Genomic DNA, 26,610 nt, shown 5'->3' on the forward strand with positions numbered 1-26,610 from the left:
CACAGCTGCAGAGGCTTATGTAAAAGGCTTACACCTCATAAGACAATAATTGTCACCTGGAGGAGAACAACCAGTACTCCGGAGGTGTCCCATAATGCGTCAGGGAGGCGGACCAGTGAGCGAGCAGTGTCCGAGCTCACCCGACACAACAACATGGGCACACACACAACAGGTAACGCGCTCATACTTTGCTCACTTTAGTTTTAATGCAATGCTACAACTGTCTCACTTGTGACGTTTCAGGGTTTAAGGTATCAACGGGAATACCTTTAGACTGAAACCAGACGCGTTAAAGTTTATCGAGACTGCTCGGAACAATGTTAACAAGTAGTCTATAAGTTTAGTTAGTCAGTTATACGTGATAATTAACTGTCAAACTAGGCCACATGTTTATGTTATCTTTAGTCGCTGTCCTTGGTGCTGATTGATAGAAAAACAAGTGAAGTCCATTGAGAGTAGCACAGGGGAGGAGGGTGAAGAGAGGATATTCTATTTTATTCTACTCAAGCTCCCGGGCTAAAGGTCATTGTTGTATCAAAATGAGTTTTTATTATTCCATCTGGAACTTGTGAGCCCACTATACTCTTCACAGCATATTCTCCTCACAACAGATATCCATTTAATTAAACATGACCCGAGGGGAATCACCATGCACCGCTGACTCCTCTGCAGACAGGCCGGCAGCCTCTCAGCTGAAGCAGGTGGAAACAGGCACCACCATGGGCTCTGTGGAGAGGGAGACAGAGGCTGCGAAGGAAACTATACAAACTTCTTCAACCTGCAAAGAAAAGACCACTGTTCAGTCATGGAGCTCTACTTTTTGCCATCATTTTTAAATTAATGTATAGTTTGTTTATTCAGCTGTGTGGAGCTTAACTTTTAGTTTTTCTGTGTCATATTTTCACCTTTTTGATATTTTTTATTAAGTTTTTTTATGGTCGAAAACTGGTGTTAAATGAAGATCTTCCGCTTTGTAAGTTGTCTGCTCCAGTTGGGACCAACTCCAGTATTTTATCATCCACTTTGGACCACCAAGTGCAAAAATCCAGCTCCCCTACCTCCTTCTCCTGAATCCCAGGCTGCACCAGTCCCATCCTGACAGCAGACCCCAGATATCCTCCTGTCTGGATGACTGAGGGAAGACTTTCCAGACACATAGCATGGCTCACTCCTCTCACCCCTCTGGTTGGAGGGAGATGACAAATGGAGGGGGGCACCCCCACTTCAACCATGGAGGCCAGCCTGGGGGTTCCCACAGCACCACGCGCTACATGCTGAAGAAACAGCATCGCCACAGACGAAGGTCCTGCTCACCGATGGGCAGGGTCATTCTCATCAACGCACCTGTTGATGGTGAGTTCACACCACCTCCGTTACCACAACACACTGAGCCACTGGCTGCACAGTCAGTCATGAGCCCAAGTTTAGATTAGAGTTCAGAGAAAGCCAGTGTGTTTTTTATAATGCATTATATTGTAGATATAAGATATTCAATTATTAGTCAAAATTTTTTTTAGTAAAAATGATTTTTTAGTTAAATGATGCAGTGCATAGATGTAGATAGTATGGCAGAATACATGAACCCAAACAAAATATATAAATAAAGAACAAAATTATTCTGTAGATTGAGACATATTGGAGGTAGCAAAAGCATATCAGCAGGACAGCCACAGGAAGAAAAAAAGCAAACCAAAATTAATGTCTAAAAATAAACACATAGATACTTACAAGACAATTTAGACGGGCAAGTAATACTCATCTCATTTTTTTAAGCAAATATAACCCAATTTGTAGTGGTTCTGGTTCCTAATATGTTTTTTTTTTTGCTGTTTTTCTACATTCTCCAATAATAGTAAACTGAATATATTTTAGGTTTATACCAAACAGGAAATTCAAAGTCACACCTTGATCTGAGAACGTTAAATGAACATTTTTTCACTATTTTCCGACATTTTACGGACGAAAAAATAAATCTATGATAGAGAGAATGATTGGCAGATTAACCAAAATAATGGTTAGTTGCAAACCTGTTACATTTGATAACACACACACACACACACACACATGAATAGCTCACTGACTCTATTTAAGAAATTAAGCATGAATTATATTGTAGGTATTAAGTATAAGTGCATCATATTTGCAAAAATATTGGTGTTGCAGTACTGTTTACCCTATAGTTATTGAGAAAATGGATTTGAAGAAAACTATTGTTCATCAAGAATCTCTGTCAATTAGTTTTTTCATTCTGTTTTGAAATTTCAAACCTGAGTTTCATTTGTTTTCTTTGTTTTGCAGGAGGCGATGACAGTGAAGACCTTCATACAGTGACAGTAGATAAGAGTCCAGATGGGCGTCTGGGCTTCAGTGTCCGCGGGGGCTCTGAACATGGACTCGGCATATTTGTCAGCAAAGTGGAGGACGACAGCTCTGCAGGTTAGGATGAAGTGTGTTTTTGTGTGTGTGTGTGTGTGTGTGTGTGTGTGTGTGTGTGTGTGCCTCTGTGAAAGCTTTTCTCACGGTGTGCTTACATCTGGGCATGTGGTCTTCTGTTTCCATGTGACCTTCACTCTCGTGTATCATGCTGAGTTCCACCTGTGTCCGCAGCGCAGGCTGGGCTGACTGTGGGCGATAAGCTGGTGGAGGTGAACGGGGTCAGCCTGGAGAGCATCACCATGAGCAGCGCTGTGAAGGTCCTGACGGGCAACAACAGGCTGCGGATGGTCGTGAGACGGGTGGGCAAGATCCCCGGCATCCGCTACTCCAAGGAGAAGACCACATGGTGACGCCAAACAGCTCAGAGGGGCTGCTCAGTGCTGGCTGTGCCAGTGTGAATTAAGCTGTCAAAAAACATATTTTATCAAACAGTAACTGAGTATTATGACTGTATAAAGTTTGCTCTATATATTATTATATAACATGCAGACTACAGCCTTGTTGTTATTGCCACTGACCTTTGCATGGCCCTTGTTTTGTGAAGTCTTGTCACTTGACTGTAGCTCACACTGGTTATCTTTCTTTTGGGATATACTGTATCTTGGTTTCATGTGGCAGCAGTGGATGGATTACCGCTGTGACCTTTATGGCTATTTGATTAACCGATACTGACAGGCCTGAGAGTAGTAGAGATAGAGAAAGCAGTGAATGTGAATGTCGTGCATGTATGTAATTTTTTGCACGTGTGTGTAGGGTGGATCTGATTCACCGGCGGATGGTGGTGGAGGAGAGCGGTCGTACTCCGTCAGAGACCAGCTCAGACAGCGCGCTCCGCAGGATCGTACATCTCTTCACCACATCAGATGACTACTGTCTTGGCTTCAACATCAGAGGAGGCAAAGAGTTCGGATTGGGAATTTACGTTTCTAAGTATGAACCAAGATTGGTTTTAAACATGTTTTGGCATCAACCTACTCTGTTGAAGTGTCCTTGCATAAGAAAGTGGAAGGGGAGCAAGTGAGGACAGAAATTACTCACAGGAATTAAATCTCGCCTAATTTCATTTGCAGTTATGTTTTGCTTTTTTCCTGTTTTTGCATTAAATCAAAGTAACCAGGCTTCAGTTAGAAGGTTGTGAATCGTGTTGACTTTACCACCATTACAACATTATTTCTAGAGCACTTTTGAAGCAAGAGATGTATCTCAAAGTACTTTATAATAAAAAGCAAAACAAAGACTGACAAAACATGCTGTAATCACCCCGGTTTACCCACTGCTCTGATTTAATACATCTACATCTCCTGCATGCCTTTTCTCTTCAGGTTGGACCCGGGTGGGCTCGCAGAACAGCATGGCATCAAAATGGGCGATCAAATCCTTGCAGCCAATGGGGTGAGCTTTGATGACATCACCCATAGCAATGCAGTCGAGGTCCTGAAGAGCCACACTCATGTCATGTTGACCATCAGGGTGAGTCGAGACAATTTAACAGATAAGATTTAAGTTAGATTTAAAGCTGCACTAATCAAAAGTGTTTTATAATATTAATGGATCAAATGATTATGTTTAATGTAAAAGGGGTTGCTTGTAATTATTAGCTGACAGAGAATTATCACCCCCCAAAAATGTCTTTTTAACAGTGAATTTTCTTGAATTTAATCCAATAAAAAATGAATGTTAAATGTCAAATATATACACATTTAAATAAACAATACAAAAAATATTTACAAATAAATTAAATAAAAATAAATAAGTTCAACTATGTTGTAATGGTTGTGTAGTTCCACAACCTACTGAAAAATATTTAAAAAATATACAATATATAATAAATGAAAAAAATAAATTAGACCAAAAATAAATAAAATAAGACAAGGCAAAACAGGAGCTTTGCAAAAACAGTTTTATCTTGATTATCTTATCAAAGTCCTAATTGAGAAAATAACAAAAAACGATTAATATCCTTGCATTAATGGAAACTTCATCAACTCTATCACTGTTGTGGATAGAGCTTGTTTCCCTTAAGTGTCCAAAAAATCACTAAATGCAGGTTTAAGCCTGATTACAAAATGTGTCCCCTTGGTCCTTTACACATCCGTGGTGCAGTGTTATATGGCAGTGTTAATCATTTGCTCAGGTTTAAACATAACAATTGACTGGGTGCTTTAAGTTCCGTGACACAATAATAAATGCTACAGCGTGTTAAACAACACCAGCTCTTCTCAGGAGGGGACAGAATGAGTCTGCAGAGCAGAGCAGACAGCTGGCTTACAGCCCTGAGCTTCTCTCTGTGTCTGTGTACGTGTGCATGTGTGCAAGGCCGCGCCACTTGACCTGTGTCATTTTTAGATAAAGGAATTGTGTGCGTGTATGTTCGTGTGTATGAATGGACACATGTGTGTTGTGCAGTGTGTTGCGAGCGCTCTCTTAGCATCACTAACATTGCTGCATGCTCATTTTACTCCTCTGATCTCAGGTTCCACGTGTGAAAAACAGCCAGGGACGACGTTCATTATTCAAAGGCAGTCAGGGATCAGGTTATAATCAACCGAAAGCTGAATTTTATGTCTTCCTTTGTTCTTAGAGCCATTTGTGGCTAAGAGTCACACATATTTTAGCATACATTTTAATTACTAAACTCCCACACCTGGGCATCAAAGGCTTTTGTGGCAAACTGTAGATGTAACTCCGAAACATCTGCATGTCTTCTCTTTGACCTCAAGCTGTACGTTTATGAGAAAACCTTTTAAAATAGACTTGAGAGGCTATCAGTAAAATAATTCCCGATGCTCTTTCCATCAATCCTTTGTAAACTAAGGCAACTCCTTCATATGGATGTTTTTCATTGCACTCTTCCACCCCTACTTCGACACATGTGCATGCACCCATTAGGGCTAAAATTACATTGTATCTGTTTGAAGTGGGTTTTTTTTTAAAAAGCAAATTAATTAATAGTGATGTTACATGTGATATGCAGTTTATGAGATAATAAATATTAAGTGAAATGAAAGAGATTATGTTGCTGTGCACAATTGAAGATCTTTAAGAAAGCGCAACCTGTAGGTCTGACTGGGACACTGACAAACAATCTCTTTTTGTCATTTTTATGGATGTAAAAGTCTGTCTGTTGGTCAGTACTTTGTTCCCGACTTTAACTTCTCAGCAACTATTAAGCGGATTGCCAATAAATTAATATTTCCCTCAGAATGACTTATAACAACTTTGGTGATACATAACTTTTAACCAGTAACATCATCTGAACAAATTTCCCATTTGTCCAATGCTTTGTTTATGACTAATCTGCAAAGCTAATCACATTCCTGTCAACCTCAGCTGTGTTTTGTGTTAATGAGTAAATGTTAAGAAATCGATATTGACATGTTAACATTGTCTGCATATTGGCATGCTGCGCTTAACTCTAAGGACAGCTGGGCCACATTTGTATTCGTCACAATTTGTAGTTTTCTTCTACGATTGTGTTAACTGTTTATGTTTTTGCTGAATATTCATGTATTGCATTTCAACAGGAAGCTGGGAGATACCCTGCATACAAAGAGATGGTGGCAGAATACGGCTGGCTCGACACACGTATGTTGACTACTCTATAAAATGACTTTACATAAAAGAGATGTGTCTTAAAGATGAGTTTTAAAAGAGATTAACACTTATATACTACTGTGACAAGAATTACCTGCCTTAAAACAAATATTAAACAAAAACAATGAAAACAAAAGCTGGTTATTTGTAGTTTTAAATTCCAATTTCTGTTTGCAAAGCCACATGTTTGATTCTTGGAAATCTTATTTGGAACGGTGGCCACATGTAGCCTGCTTATAATAAAACCCTGTCATTCAATTTCTTCACAGGACTTAAATTCCTTTTTTTTCAGTTTGATGTTAGTAGTTCTGAACACAGCCGGGGATTAATTCAGTGTACTCAAAGGAGGCTCAGAGCACGACCTGACATCTGGGTCAAGATGCAGAGTCATTTTGGAGTTTCATTCAAAAAAGAAAAAGAAAGAAACAGAATAACAGGTTATGTTCTTTCTCTCATAAGTTTAGAGGATTAACAGGACATGAGGGCAGACAGACTGTGATCCAAACAAAGCAGAAAATTGTAAATTTACAATTATTGTAAAATAAGGAAATTAAGCTTCCTGTTCAAGTCTTAGTCACCGTGTCACCTCCCAACTCTGTGTGTGTTGTACTCAGATAAAACAACTAGACAGTTTCATAAGGTATTGCACTTGCACAATAATAATAATAATAATAATAATAATAATAATAAACAATTTCACTTCATTCTATTTATGGATTGTTTTCTACAGTAGCCAATGGGGGCCCTGCACCATCCTTCCAAGGTTCAGACTCCAACTCCTCTGCCTCTTCGTTGTCCTCCAGCACCCCTCTCAGCTCCCTCAGTGGTCTCTCCCAGGTCCTTTTCCCTCCCATCTTTGGCTCAGAGATGGTAGACATCGCCATCTCCACAGAGGACCGCTCCCGACGTCCAAGCAGCACCGAGCGTACTGCTGACACCGCCATGCAAACCGACCCAAACCCTCAATACCACCCGGACCACCCCACAATTAATGGGTCGTACCATGACAGGCTGGTCGCCTCAGAAACCAGCCGGACTGTAGGTGCCACAATGCTGCTGAAGGACACAGTCATACGTGGGAAAGGTGAAGGGCCGAGGGAGATGGGAGGAGCTGGGCAAGGAGGGCGGGGACGTACAAGGACGCTGTCTTCTGGGGACCATGAAGTAGTGAAACAGTCACCGAAGACGGCGGCGCTGATGGCACTGAGCAAACCAAGGAAGCCAATCAGACGTTCCCAGAGCCACATCACTGCATCAGGTGAGACTTACAGGCTCACTGGGATTGTAAGGCCAGAGATAGACTTTCATTTTTACCTGTGTTGTTAATGGAATTGTTTACATACGTGCCTATGCACTACCTGTGTTACTGGATGATTCCACTATTGGGCACACCAGGTTGATAGAGCTAGATGTAAAACACTGCATTATTTGTAGAAAGTTAACCACTTGACTGGTGACTGATAGTCATCTCAGTTGTCTGATGATTGGTGGACAAATCATCTTCATTGTTCCCACTCTTTCTTCCAACATTTTCTGTCATGCACTCATGTGTTGGTCTTCAACTTGTTTCCATTTATTTTTGCAGGATTCCTCGTCGATGGTACTGACCAGCTATTTTGACAAGCGTATTTGACACAGTAGAGCAGCAATGACACATTGTAAAGATATGGGTTATTATGGACTTAGACTACTAAAACTAATAACTTGGCTGGGTTTTATCAGGCATCATAAACTTTTTGCAGATATATCAGTATTGTTGTATATGAAAAGGATCCCAAATCTGCAGTACAAAACTTGAAACATATGTTTGAGGTAGGCTGGTGTGTCAGGTGGTCCTCTGTGTAGTGGGTTGTTGATTATAGTGTTAGTATCATCCATCTCAGTTGAGAAATCAGCTTTTGCAGAACCACAGCACAGTGAGTATTGCTGCCACAATCAAGTCCAGTTTCTCTGCTGATTTTTGTGGCAGTACCTGCATTCGAAGTGTAATGAGATCCACTCTCAAATCCTCCAGAGATCTCTCTGTAGGCCATCAGTCAGTTTAATGACCCCCCTCATCTTTCTATCACTCCAGGAAGTAAACAAGAACATCCAGACTCCACATGGCTGATTTAAGCAGCAGACATAATTTGTCCAAGGGCACAAAGTCCAACGCAGACTCATGATTAATCACCGGCCTTTACTCTCACTTGTTGTACCTCTGTGAGAAATGAATAAGAACAAGCATATGGAGAAATATCTCATCCAAGCCTTGGCGGGGCTGTTGAGTTATTAGCCTTTCCTTTTCAATTTATCCAGCTCATTCATACCTCCAGGACCTGGCGAGGGGCTCGGGGTGAAGCTCGTGGCTGATTGGACATTTGTTATGTAAGCTGGAGCACTTCTCTGTAGTGGCTTCAGTAGATAGGGGTGTGTTCAGGTTGGTGTAGCTGCAATTCATCAGCATTACTGTGTTACTTTTCACAGTGGCAGATTTACTGCAGTGAACAGGGGAGCTGACTGGAAGAGAAATGAACAGTCTGTACTCATAGCAGAGAGCGTGCATCACCCACTGTTATTGGCTAACAGCTAAACATGGAGCAGCACAAAGCCTAATGAATTATGTTTTCAACACCATGCACTGAGATGCAGAATGTCCTATTGTTGCTATGGTTCAACCCCACTTATGGAAGATTTCATATGATTTAGTGTGTTGCATAATTTAATAGGTGTAAAAGGGAAAGTTCACCCCAAAATCAAAAATACATAGTTTCCCCTTACCTGTAGTGGTATTTAATAATCTAGATTGAGTTGCTGAGTGTTGGATATATCGGCTGTAGAAAAATTGAAAAACAGAAGCTGAAGGAAGCAGAAGAAAACATGCATCAAGCCATGGACGAGGGGCTCATGCTTGTGACAGCACAATATGTAAAAAAAAAAAAAAAAAAAAAAAATTATATAGAGGAGAATTGTCCCTTTAATATATCTTAAATTTATTCATGTTTCACAGCATTTAGTAACGAAAATGTATCTGTAATGACAACATAAACTGATTTAGATTGACTCGAATGCTATGTCTTTTTTTTCACCTTTAGAGGACAGACAAAAGAAGAAGAGACATCAGAAAGAGAAGAGCTCAGGAGAGGGTAAAACCAGCCTGCAGCGATCTAAAACCTTTGTCAACCTGTTCTTTAAGAAAGACCGTAGAGAGAAGAGCCGCTCCAAGTCACCGTCTCACCATGCTGACAAAGGTGAGGGCACGGTCACAGGATGTTTTTGTTCTTTCCAGGCACATATTTTGCATCCCACGCAGCAAAATATAGCATTACGTTTTGACAGAATTGCCATTTCGTTTCACTTCAGTTATTATATTTGAATCACTGAACAAATCAGATATGAGATATGGGCAGCAGGAAAAATTCATAGTGTCCTGTTTCAGTTTGTATTTCTGGCATTTGGGAGTGCCAGTCTATCACAGTTTGCTAATTCCTCAAAGTCCATAAGTTTCTATCAGTTTTGGCCATCAGTGGTTAGATTGGATAGGAACCAACAAACACCAGACAAAGATGTGAGATGATTCCGCTTTGCAACAGCCAAAAACGTTTGGGACATTTTACATGGATGTCCCTTGGTTTTTGAGGTGAAATCTGTTTTGCAGGCAGGAAAGTATCTGATATCTGCAGATGTTTTTGTTTGCATCTTGTTTGTTTCAGTTTTATGAGTACTATAATTCCCCAGATAAGGAGCGGGGTCGTCCCTTCCAGCTCTTGACCTCCCCTAAGGAATCCCGTGCTGGGGTTAAAGACAGCAGCCTGCTGCCCCGACCCGAGACCCTGCAGCATGTAGAGGACATGGCAAAGAAACTGCTCAGCCAGGATGAGGTGGCTGCTGTCATGAGACACTGTGGGCGGGTGAGCTTTTTTTTTAAATCTAAAATTACCATCTCTAACACCTCAGTGGCGCTCTCCAGTGTTTTTTCCTTCCACTGAATGAAAACCAGCTGGACTACTTGCAGGCTTAAGTGTGCTGCATTGTTCCCTGTGTCGCTGAGTGTCCTTTAGTGTGAGACGTGTCTGGCAGCAGCTGTGACAAAAGACGGATTTGGCCTGTCATTTACGATTAGGATCAAATATCAGCCATCATTTGATCCCCTTGTCTCCCTTGGTCCCAGCTCACACTCATCGGCCAATTTCAGGGGATCAGCTCCTTTGCCACCACTGCCGAAGATATCGAATCGACTTAGAACACAGTATGACTCACCTGATAATACAGAAATTAGACTTAAAAAAGCGAGTGAAGTGGTGTTCTTGGAAAACTGAATATTTAATGTACATGCCACGTATCAAGAGACAACCCAACTCCCTATCATGAAAATGTTCTTGGGTCACTCCGGTTAAACAGCAACATTTCAGCCTCATTCATGATTTTTCATTATATATGAATAGTTGTTTAACTGTGAGGGAAACATATTGACATATCTCAAGCACTCAAATAATAATCCCTAACTCTAAACCTAAATTCGCTTTTGCTCCATGAGTGATTCAGATTTAACTAGCTAACCTTTTACAAATAAACAGAACTTATATCACTATATCCAATATCTTTTTTCCTTAGTTTTTGTCCGAAAATGTGATTGAGGATTTAGTGCGTCCCCTTTTGGCAATCTTGGACAGGCCAGAGAAACTGCTACTTCTCAGAGAAATTAGGTGAGATATATGTGCACCATAATACTGTTTCTATACATGTTCATACTGTGTCAGTATGTGTAAATATGTACGCAACAGACTCTGATCATATCCTCTGCAGGATGCTGATACCGACTACTGAGCTGGGTCGGTTTGACAGCATGGTCATGCCCTTTGAGCTGGAGGCGTACGATATTCTCAAGAGTCGCTCTGGTAAGTAGAGGAATGTACATAACATCACTTTTCTGTTTGTTATTCATACAGCTCAACAGAAATTCACAATTTCCTGTTTGCATGAAAGAAGCAAGAGTAAGACAGATAGCAGGTTACACAAATCCAAAAAACATATGAAAAATCAGTGATATATCTTTAGTTGTTTATTTCTTCTTAGTTCGGTCTCCAGCTCTGCGCTCCCCTCGCAGTGGAACCCCTCGACGTCACCTCATCACCCCAATCCCAGGTACACTCACGGTATCTTCCCTTCACCCTTTCTCTTTCTTCTGACTCTCTCTGTCAGGTTGATGTCTTTTCTCTAATCCCAGAGCAACATGAGATACACAAGGGGCTTAAACCTCTCACCTTTAGTCTCTTCCCCTCCCGCTCTTACTTTTCCTCCCTCACTTCACTTTTTTTCCTGCCTCATCTCATATCTGTAGTGTCAAACAGAAACACCTACAAGAAGTTGTTCCTCAGTCTGTTTGTGCATGTTTTGTTGGTCCTGTATATTTTTCCTGATGGCAGGGGGACAAAAGGACTGTGACCTGGGTGGGTTGGGTCCTTGTTAATGTAGCTGGCCTTCTTGTGTAGACTGCTAGACTGGTGTGTCCACACTGTGGTGCAGTGGCAGAGAATACTCTCGATGGTGTTCCTGTAGTTGACTAAGAGCTAAGAAGGGAGTTTGGCTATTTAGAGCTTTGTCAAAAAAGCAGTTTCATGGGAGGCTCAGTCAGTGACTGAAACTGAAGAATATTAAATTAATGGACCACTTGCACAATATAGTGTGACATATCTGCTTTACAAATGGCGCATCACTTTAATTCCTGCCCAGTATGCAGTAACGTTATTACAGAGTACAGAGATTACAGAGTTAAACTCAATCTCTCTTTGCTTTTCATGAGTTAGTGATTATTTTTCCTCATTTGCCTTTCACTCCTTTCCAGCTGATACTGAGCCATAGAGACTTACCGTTAGCTTAGCTGTTAAAATCAGGCTAACAGTGGTGCTGTACAGAGTAACTAGCTAACGTCACTTACGGTAATCTAAGACACTGAGGTGATAATCAAATGATCACGCCATAAACAAACACATACTTTGAACAATTTGTACACAGTGAAATGTGAAAACTGAAGAAACATGAAGTGGAAGTAAATCATTGTTCAACGTTAGCTAATGTGCTAGCTTGCTAGCTATCTAATGTTGTATGTTTCAACTCCTATATAATAACAGAGTAGTCATTTCAGAATTTTTTTTTTAGAGACAAGAAAGCATGTTATTTTTATACTCTATAAAAATGGTTCCCCGTAGGCCTCACTTTCACTGAGACCAGGTAACGATCCTGTTAAATTAAGGCTCACTAACTAGCTACTTTTCCAGGCTTTTGCTTATCCCAACCTTTAGGGAACGTGTTGCTGGCATTAGAATATAAGCATAAATGTACAAAAATGGTTTTTAAAGCACTACTCCTTAGAGTCATGCTGACAAAAACCTCCACAGAGCTAAAGGTCTTCTTCGTCCATGAGAAGATGCATCTGACAAGGTTCTTCTTCTTCTTGTGTCTGTTGGGAGTGTGGGAGGAAACCGGAGTACCCGGAGGAAACCCACACAATCACCTGGAGAGAAAAAGCAGATTATCCACAGACAGGATGGTCAGAATGTCCTGCTGTGGCCACAGTGCTGCCCACTGAAGATCTGTGAAGGTTTTTAAAGCACCACTCCTCAGAGTCATGCTGACAAAAACCTCCACAGAGCCAAAGGTCTTCTTCGTCCATGAGAAGATGCATTTGACAGGGCTCTTCTTCTTCTTGTCCTTCTTGGTCCCAGAGTCATCTATAAATCAAAGATCATTAAACATCTCAAAATATCCTTCAAATTATCACAAGACACAGGATGAATTGATGATTTCTGTTCCTTACCACTTGTCCTGGCCGTCATGTCTCTCCCCCTCTTATTTTTTTAGATATCCCGATCAGGTTTGGTGACAGTTTCAATATCCTAAACTGTATATGTTGGGAGTATGTTGGGAGTGTGGGAGGAAACCGGAGTACCTGGAGGAAACCCACGCAGTCACCTGGAGAGAAAAAGCAGATTCTCCACAGACAGGATGGTCAGAATGTCCTGCTGTGGTCACAGTGCTGCCCACTGAAAATCTGTGAAGGTTTTTAAAGCACCAATCCTCAAAGTCATGCTGACAAAAACCTCCACAGAGCCAAAGGTCTTCTTCGTCCATGAGAAGATGCACCGGACAAGGTTCTTCTTCTTGGTCATCTATAGATCAAAGATCATTAAGCACCTCAAACATCCTTCAAATTAACACAAGACAAAAGATGAATTGACGGTTTCTGTTCCTTACCACTTGTCCTGGCCGTCATGTCTCTGTCAGTTTAAATATCCTAAAACGCGGGTGTCTGTTGGGAGTGTGGAAGGAAACCGGAGTACCCGGAGGAAACCCATGCAGTCACCTGGAGAGAAAAAGCAGATTATCCACAGACAGGATGGTCAGAATGTCCTGCTGTGGTCACAGTGCTGCCCACTGAAAATCTGTGAAGGTTTTTTAAGCACCACTCTTCAGAGTCATGCTGACAAAAAACCTCCACAGAGCCAAAGGTCTTCTTCGTCCATGAGAAGATTCATCGGACAGGGTTCTTCTTCTTCTTGTCCTTCTTGGTCCCAGAGTCATCTATAAATCAAAGATCATTAAACATCTCAAACATCCTTCAAATTAACACAAGACACAAGATGAATTGACGATTTCTGTTCCTTACCACTTGTCCTGGCTGTCATGTCTCTCCCCCTCATTTTTTTTTAAATATCCCGATCAGGTTTGGTGACAGTTTCAATATCCTAAACTGTATATGTCGGGAGTATGTTGGGAGTGTGGGAGGAAACCGGAGTACCCGGAGGAAACCCACGCAGTCACCTGGAGAGAAAAAGCAGATTCTCGCAGACAGGATGGTCAGAATGTCCTGCTGTGGACACAGTGCTGCCCACTGAAAATCTGTGAAGGTTTTTAAAATACCACTCCTCAGAATCATGCTGACAAAAACCTCCACAGAGCCAAAGATCTTCTTTGTCCATGAGAAGATGCACCGGACAAGGTTCTTCTTCTTGGTCCCAGAGTCATCTATAGATCAAAGATCATTAAGCACCTCAAACATCCTTCAAATTAACACAAGACAAAAGATGAATTGACGGTTTCTGTTCCTTACCACTTGTCCTGGCCGTCATGTCTCTGTCAGTTTTTTTTTTTTTTTTTTAAATCCCGATCAGTTTTGGTGACGGTTTAAATATCCTAAAACGCGGGTGTCTGTTGGGAGTGTGGGAGGAAACCGGAGTACCCGGAGGAAACCCACGCAGTCACCTGGAGAGAAAAGGCAGATTCTCCACAGACAGGATGGTCAGAATGTCCTGCTGTGGACACAGTGCTGCCCACTGAAAATCTGTGAAGGTTTTTAAAGCACCACTCTTCAGAGTCATGCTGACAAAAACCTTCAAAGAGCTTCACTTGTCGACCAACTCGTCCTGGTCTAAGGGGTGCACAGAGCAGCTAAAAGTCTTCTTCATCCATGAGAAGAAGCGTCGGATGAGGTTCTTCTTCTTCTTGGTTCCCGAGTCATCTATAAATCATAGAGCATTAAATACCTCAAACATCCTTCAAATTCAAAAAAAGACACAAGAAGAACTGTTTCTGTTCCTTACCAAGTGTCCTTATCGCCAAGTCTCCATCCGTTGCTGTCACTGAGAAGTCCTCTGTCAGCTCAGCCTGCAGACTAAACACACACAAACACACACAGTTAGTGTATTATTCCTTGTTTTTTATTGAATTCCGTTGATACACAGTAGTGTTCCTTTTGTATTCAAATCCAAATGGAAAATTAACATATAAACTGTTGTATGACTGGTTGAATCGTCTCACCTATCTGCACTCTCCTTGTCTTCAATCTGCAATGTGTTCTCGGCTGCAGCGGGCCGAACCATGATCACACCGGATGGAACAGCTGTTGAGTCTGGGGGGTTGTTGTCACCCTTCAGAGCCGCATTGGCAGGAAACTCCTCACTTAAACACACAAACACACACAGAGTTAGGGTATTGTCCCTGTGGTTTTCATCTGTTGATGACATTTTAAAGGAAACATCTCTTTTCTACCCGCGAGATGAGTTTTCTGAGAGTAGATAATCTCACCTGATCTCCTCATAACTCTCCAACACTACTGTGTTCTCGGCTGCAGCGGGCCGAACCATGATCACACCTGATGGAACGGCTGTTGAGTGGCGGTCTGGGTGGTGGTTGTTGTCACTCTTCAGAGCATCATTGGCAGGAAACTCCTCACTTAAATACACAAACACACAGAGTTAGGGTATTTTCCCTGTGGTTGTCATCTGTTAATGACATCTCTTTTCTAACCTTCAGAGTTTTATGAGAGTAGATAATCTTACCTGGCCTCCTCACAAGTCTCCAACACTAACCTGTTCATGGCTGCTGCAGGAGAGACCATGATCACACCTGTTGGAACCTCCCTGGAATCTGGACTGGGGCCACCATGTGTGGTTTCTTTCTTCTTCAGACTGAACCTGTTCTCCATGATGCTGGGTTGGAAACAGAAAACAGGACTTAGAACCACCATAATAAGCAAATTAGTCACTTTTTAAGTTGTGAAAGAGGATTCACATCCGGACAATATACACACACATACACAGACACACACACACAAACTTACTTGGACCTCTTTTGTCCTTTTGCGATGAAAGGATGAGTGAGGATTCCGATGGGAGTGATCCTCTCAGCCTCATCCAGGTTCAGCATGGCCTCCAGGAGGTCGATGCACTGTTTTCGCTCCACAGCCTCTGATTTGTTTTTCCTTTCCAGACGCATCTAATTTAGAACAAATACTCTGTCAGTCAAGTCATTCCAAATTATTCATGAAAACACAACTGATAAAAACCAACAGCTACTTTACACTTACCAATCTGAGTTTGTCCAGAGACAAACACACCTCTGTCTGGTACTGTCTGTGAGGACAGTCCTGCCAGTACTCCTGATGTGTCTGAAAAAACATAATATGTATGAATGATCCTCCAAATACACTGATAAATGTTGGGAAATGGAAACATGTTAACAAGAGATCAAATAACTTTATTGTTGTACCTTGAGCCTCCAGCTATTGCACTCTGTTTTGGTGAAATAGCGCGCTGTCTTCTGTCCTTTATCGAGGAGATGGTCCGGTGGCATTCCTATGAGTGCAATTATGTCCTGCAGCTGGAGAAAAAAACAACCACATTAAGACATGCAACCTTTTTTTTCTCTTTTTGTCTCAATGCTAATGCTAATGGTGCCCATTGTAGCTAACGAAAAGTTCTTTACACCTCTAAACATCTTACTTTTTCCTACGGTGTTACTGAAAGTAAACCTTAAACTGTGTAAGTAGTATTTCCTTAACTTCTTTTTTTAAGGCGTGACACTGTTCTGTTTCCTGACCTTATGAAAAGTGTTTTTGGTGCCGAAAAGGAGCCGTTTTACAACATTAACAACATGTTTAAGCTAGCTAATAGCTAGATAAAGCCCTTGTTGATGTCTAACTCTGAAAATGAGCCATTATCATATAATCATATATCACTCTTTGTTTCGGTGGCTTGAAAAGTGCTTGAATTTTAGTACTTGAACTAGCTGGTAGCTAAACTGCACGCCTAAGTCCAAATCTAGCTGGTGCAAAGAAGCCAGGCTGGTTGTTCAGGAGGAGAACAGGTACAGAGAGCGGAGTCCAGCTCCTGTGTATTACTTACTACTTCATACTCCACGTTTCCTTTGAAGACTTCATCGCCAAGGAGCATGGTGCCCATCACGCAGCCCAGAGACCACATATCGATGGCCTCAGAAAATGGAAGACCCAAAATTATTTCTGGAGCCCTGAATGAAAAGCACACAACGAGGATTAGGGTCATATTTAAAGGATTTAGAAGAGAAAATTCACCATACTCAATCAACAGGAAGTACAGACTTCAGACTAAAAGCTTGCTCCAGTCTGACAAAAAAACTTCTGCAGATCTTACCTGTAGCAAACAACCTGCTTGGTCATTCCTTGTCTGGCATTGGATCGGTTTATGGCCAGGCCGAAGTCAATCAGTTTGACTGTGAAGGGACGTTTCCGGTGATTCACCATCATGATGTTATCTGGCTTCAGGTCGGTGTGGATCAAGCCGATGGTCTTCAGAGCGTCGAATGCCTTGGCCAGCTGCAAATACAAGGATGCGGTTCAGAGGACGTAAACTTAAAGTGTTTAGTGTTTGTGCTTCCTGTCTGAAGCTGTTCTTACCTGTTGGATGATGATGCGTATGTCACTCAGAAGCATCGGGGTGCGTTTTTTCCAGATGAATTCATCCAGGGTGATGTCCAGCGACTCAAACACCATTGCCTTCCCACTGCTTGTGTCGAAACAGCCGAAGAACTTGATAATGTTGTGCTGGTCCAGTTTGAGGCGCATTATTTTCTCCATCGTAGAAACCTGCACACACACAAGGAGTTTGACAGCGAGAGGTGAGTATTTGTGTTCTGTTCATACTTCCACTCCAACTCAGAGGGAAACTTTTTACTTCACTACGTTTATCTGAGAGCTTAAGTCACTAGTTACTTTACAAATTAAGATTTTAGCATTCAACACAGGTTAAAGTCAAGTAGTCAGTTGACAGAAAAATAATTAAGATTTCAGTCAAAACATTTAATTGTTCAAGCTTCTCAAATGTTTTTTTTTTAAATGTCTGAATAAACAACTTTACACAGAGGAATGTAAATTATTTAAAATTTGCCCCCACCATAACTTATAGTGAAATAAAAAGTACAATATTTCCCTCTGAGAAGTGGAGTCAGAGTGTAAAGCAGCAGAAACTGGAAACACACAGATAAAGTACAAGTACCAATAGTAAACATTTGTAAGCAATCAAACATCAGTATAACACCTTTAACAGGTGAAGTTATTGTAGTTCAAAGTGTTAAAAAAAAAAAGACAGAAGCGTGTAACAGAAAAACTATTGAAAAACACAAAAACTATTTAATCACTACAGAACAATACACACAAATCAATCAAATTAATTAAAAATGTCTAATAAACAAATTTAAGAGCAGTAAAAACAATCAATCTGAGTAAAACAATGTGGAAAAAAACAAATACAAAACAAGAAGAAATAATAATGATTAAATGCAATCAAAGACTAAAAAGCATATACAGTTGAATCAGAAAAGCGATTAGAGTGATGAAAAATGTAAAATTACAGAAGAAAAATAACAGATACATTTGACCACTTTAATAGTCAGATGTTTTGCTGGTAACCAAATGTTTTAATTCTAAAAAAAGTATAAAAGGTTTCACCTCCGTGCTGTTTTCCTTGAGGAATTTGGGGATCTTTACAGCCACAGTTTGCTTGGTGTCTTTTTTCCAACATTTCATCACTTTTCCAAAGCCGCCTGCTCCTAAAACCTTCATGAACTTGTACTCGCTGGGGAGACCGTGGGCGTGACGGGAAGAAGTGAAAGATAACTTGAATTTTCTGTCTGCCATTTTGGTTTCTCTCACAATTCTGAAAAGAATCACATGTTAATATTGTGAATAAAAGAATCTGTTGACTTCAGAAAGAGAAAGAAAGAGGGACTGGTTGGTTTACAGTCCACTTCTTCTGGTCGCTAATATCTAATAATAGTTTATATTATTATATTGGTTGATTTAGAGGGCTGTTGTCTGTTCAGTTATTCTCTGTCAAATGAGAAGATTCACTCAGAGCTCAGAACTATGACACATGAAGAGTTTTGGAATGCCTTTTTGATGTCATAAGTTCTGAGTTCTTAAATTCTACAAAGAACATTCTAACCAGGTTAAATAGTAAACACACAGTTTCACACTGCTCAGTTAATAAAGTGTTAATATGTTCATAGTTTTTTCTTGAATTCCTCCATTAAACTGTATGTAAAGTCTGTGAGGCAATGAAGGCCTGAAGGCTGGAGGTTAGGAAGTGAAAACACACACACACAAACACCTCCCGACCTCATATAAGACACACCTACACACACACACATGGCCATGCACAAAATATCTCAGGTTTCCTGTGCCTGTGCTGAAGCAGAGGCTTGTGTTACATCTCTGTGGCCAACAGAAAGGACCGAGACGAGCCTTATCAGCCACACTGACACTTCAACAATACAGAGATGCTTTTATCCTTCTCATTCAAGAGTCATTGAGACACAATCAATACAGTCTTACTTTAGACTGACTGCAGCCGTCTCACTTTCTAAAATCACAGTTTAAGGGTCACAAGGTCAACATTATCATTTCAGCTTGGGGCTCTGCCTCCGAAAGAAGTTGTTTTGCAAAGAAATTCTTAATATAAGATGACAGCGCTATATGACAGAGCTTTATTTTATCCATTTATCCCAACAGTGTATACCCTATTTCACTAAATAACTGTATAGTTCTGTTTTTTTAGCTGCTGTTATCCCTTAGGATGTAGGCTTATCATTGTTTATTTTTGACACTTTTATGTCCAAATATTGAAATAAAGTCCAATCCATTTTTTGTCATTCAGTCAGTGTAGTGTGAAATAGTCACCCACTGTTTGCCATCAAAGGACACTCTTAAGGTCTTTGCATAAACAAGCTTGCCATGGTGTTTTCTTAGCATCAGTATTCCAAGTATGTAACCCTTATAGGTTACAATGTTGTTAACATTTATAGAGATATGCCTAGTTGAGGAATAAAAGCTTTGTGTGTATCTTATGTATAAATGTGTGTGTGTGTGTGTGTGTGTGTGTGTGTTAAATTTGATAAACATGACAACTGAGGGGAGCTCAGTACAAATTGAGGTTGTTTTCTTCTCAATATTTCAGGATTTAAAGGGTAATTCCACAGATTTTACATGTCAAATAATTTTTTAGAGATCTTGGGAAGGTCAGTAAAGGCTTAAGTGGCTCCAGAGGGAGATGAAGTGACATCACTTGAGTCAGCATCTGCCGGGGCTGAAGACAATCTGATAGTGTCGAGTTGGAAATAAGTGAGCTCACCAGACCAATGTAGTCTGCTCCACATCTCTGCTTGAGGCTAATTGCTACTTCTAGGAAGGATTTTCGTCATACATCTGGATCTTTAGTTATCAGAGAGACAAGCTGAACAAACAGTAGCAGCAGTTTTGCTTGCAGCTCCTCTGAGACATCCGGTGTCTTCTGAACGGTGTCAGAGAAGCACAAATTTTAACATAAAACTGCTTTATTCAGTGTTTCTCCTTGTTTTAATCAGCGGAGGTGGTGACCTTTGTGGATATTTCGGTTCTCAATAAAAACTTTGAAGCAAACGTAACCAGGAGAACCTGACTGCAATGAGGGCAATGGTCATCACCTCCAATGCTACTTCACAACATCACCAAATGTCATCTTTTGTTATTGTTTTTTCACCGACCTAAATGTACATATTGTGCATTTGCTTGTGCCAACTGGCTGCTTTGACTCTGAATAATCTTCACATCATTATGTTTACATGCAGAAGTTCCAAAATGAAAAGAAAAAGAAACTTTTACTTTTGCTGTTTACAACATGTAATGTTAAAGCTGAACTATGTTTGTCCAGACTACAGAGGAGGGTTCCAGCTGCAGCCGGTCCAGGACACACTGCGGGAGCGTCAGTTGATTGAGGAGTTGGACAGATTACGTTTTTCCAGCCACCAGTCAGGCCATGTGCCTCCATCCCGTGCCTTCACCCCTCTGCTAGATGTACCTGTGGACAGCTACACCTCCCCTGGTGTGCGCTCCCGCTCCCTGAGCCCCTCATCCACCCACAGCTTCCTCCTCACAGAATCACCACACAGCACCCAAAGTGAGCGCCAACCCCATCGCTCTCCAAACAGAAGAGAGAACGGGGCATCACGGTATGACGAGGTCTCCTTGTTGTCTGTGTCTGACCGAGGAGATGTGGCTCCTGAACGAGGGAGGTCACCTGTGAGGAACGGCCATGGGAGAGTGAGGAGGGAGACGAGTCCTGACAGCATAGACGGCAGATGGAGCAGGCAGGAAGGCTACACGGAGGTCAGCGTTCATGTTCCTTCACAGCGGCGAGGCAGAACCCCTCTGGCTGATGTTTTTGAGCCACAGAGAGACAAAAGTCCGTCTGTAGGCAGAGAGAGTCGTCAGCAACTCAATGGAGTTTCGCAAAATGGTCACAGTGTGAAAAGAAGAGCAACTCTGTCACCTCAGGAGTATGAAATCAACACTTTGACCATCTCTAAAGCCAAGCAGTCACTGGGTGAGTTCAATACAGAAACACATGCTTTGATTTAAGTTGAATTGATTGTTTTAAGTCTTATTATTCCTAATATGTGGACACATTGGTTCAATTTGCTTTCAAGTAGAATAAAAACTGCCAAAATAATATTGTAAAGCTGACCAACGTTATTATCCCATCCATTGCATCACCAGTAGAGGTCAGGGTACCACTTACTTCTAAACTGGAAATAAGAGTTAAATGCTTTAATGAAAAGGAGTAAAGCCACTGTTAGACTATGTGTAGATGTAGATGTAGAATCCATGAATCTGGCACTGTCAAGCGCTGGTTATTGATTGATTATTTTCTGTGTGTTTACAGGTATTAGTATCTCTGGAGGTATGGAGTCTAGAGTCCAGCCCATGATAAAGATTGAGAAAATCTTCCCAGGAGGAGCTGCATCTACAAACGAGGCTCTGAAGGTGAGCCGTTATGGCGGGGACACGATGAAACGCCTCCATATATCACAAAAATAGGTGTCAATTGAATGGCAAAGGGCTACAAAAATGAAATATTATGATTATGGCTCTTAGCCTTGAGAAAAGGTGGTAATTTAAAACATAATTAGATCTTTTAACCATAAATATTGAAAATGTACTTTTGTTCCCTTATAACACCCTGATTTTAAAGCACATTAATCTACACCCTGGTTGTAGTGTATTGTAAGCACGGATGTAGGTTTTGTTTCATATATGAAGTTTGAGCATCCAATACTTTATTTCCTTCATTCTGGTTCATCTTTATACACCAATTAGTGCCTTATCTGCCTCAATTCATCCTATGCCAGTTTCATGTTTTATAGGGGGAAAGAAATGCACATGTTCTGAATATTGAGGGGGACATGTCCACTTTGTCCCTCCTGAAACATACTCCTGTCATTGTAAGTACCCATCAGATCTCTGTCCTGTGGTTATGAGTTGTTGAAGCTATAAGTAAACACGACTATGACAGAGAGGTTTAAGGTGTGCAATGAGGAGTGGAGACAAAGAGAGTGCAGAGCCATCTCAAGTAGCCCATCACCTCCATTATTGATGAGGTACACTGATGCTGCCCTGCTAATGTATTGGTAATATATTGCTTGCACAGTAACTTAACAGTCTTCCGTGATCTTGGCCAGGTTCACTTAAACACACATGATACACACTCATTCAATCCAGTTAACCACAGGCTAATTCTGGACGAGAGTCAAAGATACAGCAGTCAAACAACACTCGCATTAAGATACCTGAAAATAAGCGTGTTCCCTAACAGCTGGATATCAATACCCAGGACTAATGCCTCATTAGCGTGTCAAACATAGTGGGAGATCCAGTGTCTGCTCAGCCTTGCAAATTCAGAGAGCACCCCTCTTACAGTCCCTGAAGTCACAGTTAACAAACACATGCTATGCAACCAATTTTGAACAAGTAGAAGATAAAAAAAAAAGAGATAGAAAGCAAGAAATCTGTAACAGGCCAACAGAAGTGTCGGGTACAGCGAAATGGAGAATAAATTTGGGATTTTAAAAACCACAGAGAGACAGATTGGAGCAAGACAAAGAGTCCCCTGAACACAAAGTCAAGAAATCAAGAAAGCTAGAAGGATTTATCTTCTGGGAACCACAAATATCTGTACCAAATCTTATAGTAATCCATTCAGAAGTTTTAAAGATATTTCAGTCTGAACTGTGATACTGCTGCTGGCAAAAACAGAAAAGTTGTTGCTTAGTAGCGTCAGACAGAGATGAATGGCTTTCTGCCAGCACCCTACTGCTATCTGTTGTCCCCACCTCACACCTAACAACTCGGCACGTCACCTCACCCATATCAGCCTCCAGGCTCAGTGCTATCTCCCCCTATACTCTGCAGAGGGAAGTGAGACCAGGGCAGCTCACTGTTAACATGCATCCTGTCCTTAGACCCACATGACAACATACAATCAGTGAAGAATGTTGTTTTTTACATGCGTATGTGCAGCTGTGTGCACACCTATGCTCTCCTGTTCATTAGACTCGGCCACCTGTTTTATCAGCGGAAATCTTGACATGAGCATGTGTCATGTTTCTGCATTTAGCTGTCTGTGTAAGAGAGGGCGTAGTGCAACATGTGACAGCTGAATGGACCAGCCTTTTCAATGTGAGGGCTTGTGTGTGGAAGGTGTCAATAAGAGTATATTTTGGTAGATTTACTTAATAGTTAATACATAATTTTAGCATCTAAAATGAGTTGCAGCACTATTTTTTGTGCGTATGGATCTACTTACGGAGAGATTTGTCTTGTAATAAATAAATAAACCACATTATGAACGATTCACTGATCCTTCCATGCAAGCTGTAGTCATTTTTTACAGGCTGTGTTATTTTGGGATCATGACGTCCACTGGCTAGAAAAGAGGAAAACCTCATAAATGCGCTCCATAAATGGCCGTAAAGAGGATGGGGCAGATTAGGTTGTGATCTATTTAATTCAAATAAATTACTTTTCAAAAATGAAAAAAAGCACTTTTTAATCTCCTCTTTGGTTAAATGGATCTAAATCTTTTGATACTGTCCTCACGGAAGGCTCTTAGGTTATTGGTGAACAGCAGACTGTCTGATGAGCTGTAAGAAAACCTGTCCGGACAAACAGTGGGCAGCACAGGTCTAACCCCCACCTATACAATGTATGTTTGACCCATAATAGATCAAATGGGCAGGTGCAGAATGAAGGAAAATGAATCTCTTTGTGTCTAATCACTGGAAAGGGAAAGGGAAAGGGAAAAAGACATGATTGGTGTAACACAACAATGGCTGTTGGCCTTGCGCTTCTCTGCGTTGTTTTGCTAACCTTCAGTAAGACTGAGCGCATGAGGCAGGTGCATCCTCGGCAAACCCAGATGACATCAGGGGAAGTTCCTCTCCTCAGGCCTCCGAAGTTTTGACACTCTCTGCTTGCATCCAGCAGGAAAAAGCAGGAACACGGTCCTAACTGTGTGTGTGTGGTTGTCTCAGTGTATGTTCTTTTTTCCAACAACCTTGTGCTGAAGGGGAGACTTTATATGTGCACTAGTGACGGCCTTCAGTGTGAATATATTAAACTAACAGGAGAGACCCAATTCTCTCTGGCATAAATCAGGTTCCCTGCTAGGGGACACAATCACTGCAGATTTATGGAAACTGTCCATAACAGATTGCTACAGGAAAAGAGTTGGGGGGGTGGGGGTGGACATGCAAAGGTATATGCAATCATGAAATGTGAATAATAATCAATATTATTCTTTGTGTACAGAGTTTTGCATGTTTTAACGTTTATATTTGCATTTGCAGGCAGGGTATGAGCTGTTGTCCGTGGATGGCGAGAGTCTGCAGGGAGTGACTCATCAGCACGCAGTGGATGTGATTCGCAGAGCGTTCAGCAACAAGGCCAAAGACCCGATGGTTTTTGTGGTCAAGGTCCCCAAGGTCCTTACCGCCCCCACTAGCCCCAGGAGACCCGCAGACTAACCTTTGTGTGCCTCACAGTCGGACTGCAGCTCAGGCATGAAGGACACCTAAACCTGCAGCTCCTGTGGGAGTGAATAAACTACAGGATTCACTCCAGCAGAGGAGATATGGGACAGGTATATCTCCATTCATAGTGGAGAGGAATAGATGCACAGTAGCATTCGTCCTGTGAAAGGCAAAGTTCTGGCAGTAAATATGTCAAAGAGAAAGGTGAACATGTTGAAGCAGGTTCTTCAGACTTATGCAGTAGCTTATTTATCAGAATAAAGATTGTTATAGATCACTTTTGCTACAATGAAATTAAGTATGTTGCAACTGTACAACTTTTATAACTTTCTTAGTGTTTTTAGCAAACATTTTACTAAACGCATACATTGCACATTAACCAGAAGAAAGGTTTTATATAGGTTTTATGATTTTATGATAAGATTATGTGGTTTGTGAACTCCTCCTTGGTTGAAATTGTGCCACGGTTCAACACGTGGCAACCTTGCCGTGACCTCTGAGCACCGTCTGATTGTGGAGCCAGTGGTCTGCACTTTTCAGTGGAGCATCTTAGTCCTGCACCCCCGCAGGCCTGCCAGAGGGAGATTACCCCAGCCTGCGTTATGAGATTTATAGATTTATACCCAGATTAAAACCCTGTATTATGTCAAAACTGATAGTTTGGGTTTAGTGGATGTCTGGGGGGATTATTACAAATTGCTGCTCAGTATTTTTGTTCTGTATTTTTCTGGCAGAAGTGCTTGTGCTCTGGAGCAATCCGCCACTTTAGAGGCTTAATTACACCCCGCTGTGGACTGAGCTTATGCAGACATGTGGAGGAGTTGGAAAAACATGTCAATGAGAAATGCAGGACATGAAGGCCAGTGGCACAGTTAAAATCAAAGTAGGATAGAGGAGATATGGGCAGCAAGGTAACTGGAATATAGTGTGCATAGTGCCTTACTTCTGCAGACGGCCAGTGGGGAAAAACGTTCAGGATACACAAATGATTGCTGGAATATGGAGGACAGAAGCTACCAAAATCAAAAGTTCATAAATAAATGACATGATAAATTAATTACTATACCATTAAATGTACTAAAAATAATTCAGTGCCTTGGTCCCACACCACCAGGCTCAAATAGCTGTATTACTAAAATAATACAGAAATAAATATGTTTGGGGAAATAAAAAGGTAAAATAATACAGAAAAAAATACAAACAAATATATTTAAAAAGTAAAAAAATAAATAAAATCAAAGTAAATACAAAATACATTCAAAAAATTAAAACTCAAGAAAAAGAAAAGAAAATGCTAATTAAAACAGAAATATAAATTAATATCCATAATATGATCAATTTAATGGCATATAAATGTATCAATTATTTATTTATTTTTGGTTTTTGCAGCTTTCGTCCTCCATACTAGATAAGAAAAGCTCATGGTGAAATGTTTTCGATTCAGAGATGCAATTAAATTTGAAGATTAAATCAAGGGTCTCTATGTCTACGAGTTATTACAAAGTTATTCAGTTATTTCACTTTACTGCAATCACAGCTCATTCAGTATATTATGCTCACACTTTGTGTTAAAAAATCAGTATCAACAGTAACTTTAAGGTGTGACAACTTGTTCTTTAATTAAAAACACAGTCATTTGTACAACAAATGTACACATAAAAATATACATGAACAACTACATACTTTATGAATTACTGAAGACACAACGTAAGTAAACATAAAAAAAATGCACACAAAAGGATGAGAAAATGCCACAAAAAAGAAAATGTGTTACTTTGCTTTGGTCTAGTCACAGTGGCTACATTTGAAATAGATATTTTGTCTAAATAAAAGACAATGTCACTCTGTTATACTATTTAGTGTTTTACATATTTACACAGAAAAAGGTTATGCAACAATGAAGAGAGGGGAAAAAACAGAAGTCTGGGATGCACACAGTACTTT

General features: G+C 40.9%; 2 protein-coding genes across 2 annotated transcripts; one reads left to right on the forward strand and one right to left on the reverse strand.

The window, feature by feature from the left end:
• Positions 1-627: 627 nt before the first annotated feature.
• On the forward strand, positions 628-24,721 carry pdzd7a (PDZ domain containing 7a). The gene is made up of 16 exons (XM_059358865.1): positions 628-973; positions 1,079-1,353; positions 2,299-2,436; positions 2,608-2,782; positions 3,190-3,366; positions 3,759-3,906; positions 5,961-6,021; positions 6,761-7,288; positions 9,105-9,260; positions 9,748-9,920; positions 10,624-10,715; positions 10,816-10,907; positions 11,086-11,154; positions 20,511-21,182; positions 21,522-21,622; positions 24,484-24,721. The coding sequence occupies exons 2-16, from the start codon at positions 1,161-1,163 to the stop codon at positions 24,658-24,660; spliced, it is 2,952 nt and encodes a 983-aa protein (XP_059214848.1). The 5' UTR covers positions 628-973; positions 1,079-1,160; the 3' UTR covers positions 24,661-24,721.
• LOC131993120 (homeodomain-interacting protein kinase 2-like) lies at positions 15,513-16,483 on the reverse strand. Its single transcript, XM_059358866.1, has 4 exons — positions 16,290-16,483; positions 16,057-16,167; positions 15,875-15,955; positions 15,513-15,783 (listed from the first exon to the last, which is right to left on the reverse strand). Exons 2-4 carry the CDS (start codon positions 16,138-16,140, stop codon positions 15,625-15,627), a joined length of 324 nt encoding a protein of 107 aa, XP_059214849.1. The 5' UTR covers positions 16,141-16,167; positions 16,290-16,483; the 3' UTR covers positions 15,513-15,624.
• Positions 24,722-26,610: the final 1,889 nt, after the last annotated feature.

Source organism: Centropristis striata, chromosome 20, assembly GCF_030273125.1.
Source record: "Centropristis striata isolate RG_2023a ecotype Rhode Island chromosome 20, C.striata_1.0, whole genome shotgun sequence".
Taxonomy (NCBI): Eukaryota; Metazoa; Chordata; class Actinopteri; order Perciformes; family Serranidae; genus Centropristis; species Centropristis striata.

Coding starts and splice junctions, on each gene's coding strand:
- pdzd7a (XM_059358865.1), top strand. CDS start 1,161: ATGGCTCACTCCTCTCACCCCTCTGGTTGGAGGGAGATGACAAATGGA. Junction 11,155..20,510: donor CCTCATCACCCCAATCCCAG/GTACACTCACGG, acceptor ATGTTTGTCCAG/ACTACAGAGGAGGGTTCCAG. Junction 21,183..21,521: donor TAAAGCCAAGCAGTCACTGG/GTGAGTTCAATA, acceptor GTGTGTTTACAG/GTATTAGTATCTCTGGAGGT.
- LOC131993120 (XM_059358866.1), bottom strand. CDS start 16,140: ATGCCACCGGACCATCTCCTCGATAAAGGACAGAAGACAGCGCGCTAT. Junction 15,956..16,056: donor GCAATAGCTGGAGGCTCAAG/GTACAACAATAA, acceptor ATGTTTTTTCAG/ACACATCAGGAGTACTGGCA. Junction 15,784..15,874: donor CTCTGGACAAACTCAGATTG/GTAAGTGTAAAG, acceptor GTTCTAAATTAG/ATGCGTCTGGAAAGGAAAAA.